The sequence below is a fragment of the Otolemur garnettii genome, unplaced genomic scaffold, assembly GCF_000181295.1.
Source record: "Otolemur garnettii isolate 467f Iridium unplaced genomic scaffold, OtoGar3 scaffold00148, whole genome shotgun sequence".
In the NCBI taxonomy this organism is placed as follows: Eukaryota; Metazoa; Chordata; class Mammalia; order Primates; family Galagidae; genus Otolemur; species Otolemur garnettii.
This window is the reverse complement of record NW_003852543.1, coordinates 576,105-580,632: the sequence shown is the minus strand read 5'-3', so window position 1 is coordinate 580,632 and position 4,528 is coordinate 576,105. Positions and strand designations below refer to the sequence as shown.

Sequence of the window (4,528 nt, the reverse complement as noted above, 5' to 3'; positions counted from 1 at the left end):
ATGATAAAAATCCTAGAAGAAAGTATGGGAAATACTCTTGATAATATTGGTCTAGGGAAAGATTTTATGAATATGACTTAATTGGCAATAGCAACAACAACAAAAATAAGTAAATGAGAATTAAACTAAAAAGCTTCTGTCCTGCTAAGGACACACAATTAAAGCAAATAGATAACCTTTAGAATGGGAAAAGATATTTGCATGGTCTGAGTCTGACAAAGGGTTAGTAACTAGAATCCTCAAAAAACTCAAACTAATCAATAAGAGAAGAACAAATAATATCATTACTATGTGGGCAAAAGTCTTGAACAGAAACTTCTCAGATGAAGACAGGCACATGGCCTACAAACACATGAAAAAATGCTCATCATCTTTAATTATTAGAGAAATGCAAATCAATACCACTTTGAGATATTATCTAACTCCAATAAGATTATCCCATATAACAAAATCCTAAAACTACAGATATTGACATGGATGTGGAGAGAAGGGAACACTTTTACACTGTTGGTGGGAATGCAAGCTAATACAGTTTTTTGGAAAGAAGTTTGGAGAATACTCAAGGAACTAAAAGTAGACCTACCATTTGATTCTGCAATTCCTCTACTAGGTATGTACCCAGATGAACGAAAATCATTTTACAACAAAGACATTTTCACCAGAATGTTTATTGCAGCCCAATTCATAATTGCCAAGACATGGAAAAAGCCCAAGTGCCCATCAATCCATGAATGAATTAACAAATTGTGGTGTATATTCACCATGGAACACTATACAGCCATAAAAAGATGGAAACTTCACATCTCTGGATGGACCTAGAACTTTCTTCTTAATAAGGTATCTCAAGAATGGAAATAAAAGTATCTGATGTAGTCAATACTACTATGAAATCAATATATAATCACCTACATATTCATATAAATGGTAAAACAGAACTATAGTCCAGAAAGAAGGAGGAGGGAGAGGGAGGGAGAGGGGAGGGCATTTGGGGGAGACCTCACCTAATGTTCATAATGCAATGGTACATTACAAAACTATTAAGAAAACAGTATAATTGTGCTATCACAACAAATTAGTAAGCGAGGTGGTGGATATGTTAATCAGTTTGATGTAAGCATTTCACATTGTATATTAAATCAGTACACTGTACCCCATAAATGCATGAATGTACACAGTTATGATTTAATAAAGAAAAAAATGTAAAAATAAGTATCCAATGTACTCAGCACTATTATGAAATCAATATATAATCACTTACGCATTCATATGAATGACAAAATACAAATATAGACCAGAAAGAAGGAGGGCAGTGAAAGAAGAGGGGGAGGGGGAGGAAAAGTGGGGGGAAGGGTATTTGGTGGTATCTCACTAATGTGCACAATACAAGGGTACATTTCAAAACAACTATGTATATTATAAATGTCTAATCACAAAAAATAAGTAAGTGAGGTGATGGTTATGTTAATCAATTTGATTTAAGCATTCCACATAGTATACCAAATCATCACTTTGTACCCCATAAATGTATAGTTATAATTTAATAAAAATTAACTTAAAAAAAGAATATTAGTTGCCATAACAAAGAATGAAATCCTTTTACATTTATAGCAACATGAATGGATTTGAAGGTCATTATTTTATGTGAAATAAGCCAGGCATAGAAAGACAAATATGTCATTTTCTCACTCATGTGGGAATCTAAAAGGTTGACCTCATAGAATTAAAGAGTAGAATAATAAATACCACAGGCTGGGAAGAGTGTTGGGGTTAGGGAGAATGAAGAGAGGTTAGTTAACATACAATTAGAAGGAATAAGTTCTAATGTTTGGCACCAGAGTAGGAAGTTTTTAGTTAACAGCAATGTATTATGTATTTCAAAATAGCTACAAGAGAGGACTTGAAATGTTCCCAATAGATAGAAATGATAAAGACTTGAGATGATGGATATTCCAAATACCAAGACTAATTACACATTCTACACATGTATCAAAATATCACACATATTCCATAAAAATGTACAAATAATATGTATCCATAATTTTTTAAAAAGTACATTGTTTACTTGTGGTTTTAGTTTGAATTTGCCTAATGACTAATGATGTTGAATACCTTTTCATGTGCTTATTTAGCATCCATTTAACTTTTTTGGTGAAGTATCTGTTCAAATCTTTTACCTATGTTTTAAATTAGGTTGTTTTCTCATTATTATTTTTTTTTAAAAGCTTCCTTTCTTTTTATTTATTTATTTATTTATTTATTTTTGCAAGGGCTGGGGCTAGGTTTGAACCTGCCACCTCCAGCATATGGGGCTAGCGCCCTACTCCTTTGAGCCACAGGCACCACCCTGTTTTCTCATTATTAAGCTGTAAGTGTTCTTTATATATTTAGATATGCATCCTTTGTTAGACATCTTATCTTGAAAATATTTTTTCCCTGTATGTGGCTTGCCTTTCCATTTTTGTAACAGTATCATGTGAAAAGCTGCTTTAAATTTTGATGTTATAATTTGTTGACTATTTTTGGATCTGGTGCTTTGTGTGTCCATTTAATCTCTAGGAAACTCAAGGTCACTAAGATCTTCTCCTATATTTTTATCTGATATTTTGTGGTTATAACTCTTAAATTTAAGTCTTTGATCCATTCTGACTTCATTTTTGTATATGATGGGAGATAAAGGTCAAAGCTCATTTTTTGCACATGACTATCTAAACCTTTCAGCACATTCATTTCCAAATTAAGCCAATTCCACATTGTCCTACTAAATACTGCTTTAAAATAAGTCTTGATACCAGGTAGTGTAAGTATTCTAATGTTCTTCTTTTTCAAAATTGGCATATTTATAGGTCCTTTGCATTTTCATATAAGTCTTAGAATGAATTTATAAATTTCTTTCTTTCTTTTTTAATTTCTTTCTTTTTTTTTTTTTTGCCATTAAAGAAATATTTTATTTTGTCCGTATCACAAGGATGCTATTACTGTTAGTTTAGTAATACAAAACTACTATTTAATTGAAAAGTCTTGGGCTAATCTCTGGAGAATTTTCATAGGCAAATTCTTCTGTGTGGGCTGGATCAGTAAACACTCCAATAAAATCAATTTCCAGGAAGAATGGACCATCCACTTTGTCAGCCAAGGTAAATCCTATAAAAGAGATCTTGTCAAGCAGAAGCTGAGACTGAACATCCCGGACTCTCCCTTGATTCGAGAAGAAAAATTTGGAAAAAGGAATCTTGACCTCCTGCCAGTAGGGCCCACCACGGGTGAACATGAAGTAACTGTACATCTGATTCTTCCTCTGGATAAAATCTGAGTCCTCCTTGATATTCACCATCCACGGTCGACCATCCCCACGGACCCGGAGATACAGAGTGTTAAACTGGGACCAATCATAAGACTTCCTCCTCTCAAAAGCGCCCCTTGGTACCCTGGATATCATTGCACAGTATCCACTTTGGCGACTATCTCCATCATAAGGTCCCTCAGAACTCAGAGTTCCATAGAGCAGTGCACTTTGGTTATTCTTGCCCATTTTTAAGAATACTTCACTTCTGCCTCCAATTGTCTTATCAGAAGTCACTATCCACTTATCTAAATCTTCTTTCCCACTAAACTGCCAGACGACCTTGGCTTGTTCCAACAAGACCTCATGCAGAGGACGGCCTTCTGGCCCTATCCAATGATTCACAAGTTCATCCTTCAAACGCCAAAAATGGTCCTTTATTTCATCTCTAATTGCTTTATCAAAACTAACTTCTGGCTTCTCCTCAGGAGAAATTGTATCCAAGGCAACTTCTTGCTGGTGATGTTCCTGCAACCCTCCTTGAGTCTTCCTCTGTGAGAAGGCTTTGCCAGTAGCCGCCACTGGTTTCTGGGGTCTATTGGAGGAATAGTCTGCAAAGTGAATACCCGCCAAAGGATGCAAGCCAATACTTGGCTTTGGGCATTTTCTGAGAATATAAGTGCTAGCCAGCATTTTGTGAACAAAAGCCATGGTTTAAAAGAAAAAAAAAAGTCAAAATGTAAATTTCTCCCTGAATCACCAGGGAAAAAACCTTCAGCCAATAGCCCAATTCTACCTTCCCGCAGTCCGTGACTTCTGCTTGGGTCCCTCGAATTTATAAATTTCTTAAAAAATGCTTGGTGGCAAATCACTTGTCAGACCAAGGACTCATATCTAATATATACACAGAAGTAAGATCGGGTGAAGGAACTCCAGTCACCTCTTACTGGATTGTCCTTCACAGAAACAGCATCGGGAGGGCGCAGCGAGCAGTGAGAAACTCCAGGAGTCAAGGTCAGGTGCAGTGAAAGCCTGCGCAGACTGTGTTCCCTGAGGCCTGCCTTTCAGAAGAGGGCTGGAGACAGTGAGGGTGTGACCCCTGCTCTCTGAACTTGGAAGCTCCCAGGAGCAGTGTTGGGAGGGCTTGAAGGGGTGAGCAAACATAAATGGTGCAACATAAATGGTGCTCTGCTGGAGGATTTGGGCTCATGCACTATTGGACCAGTGGCAGCGATGGTGCCACCATTG

At 36.4% G+C, this 4,528-nt stretch overlaps 1 protein-coding gene across 1 annotated transcript; it reads right to left on the bottom strand.

Moving 5' to 3' along the window:
• Positions 1 to 2,967: 2,967 nt before the first annotated feature.
• LOC100944560 (complex I intermediate-associated protein 30, mitochondrial-like) lies at positions 2,968 to 4,070 on the bottom strand. Its single transcript, XM_012811041.2, has one exon. The coding sequence runs from the start codon at positions 3,989 to 3,991 to the stop codon at positions 3,005 to 3,007; it is 987 nt and encodes a 328-aa protein (XP_012666495.1). The 5' UTR covers positions 3,992 to 4,070; the 3' UTR covers positions 2,968 to 3,004.
• Positions 4,071 to 4,528: the final 458 nt, after the last annotated feature.

Coding starts and splice junctions, on each gene's coding strand:
- LOC100944560 (XM_012811041.2), bottom strand. CDS start 3,991: ATGGCTTTTGTTCACAAAATGCTGGCTAGCACTTATATTCTCAGAAAA.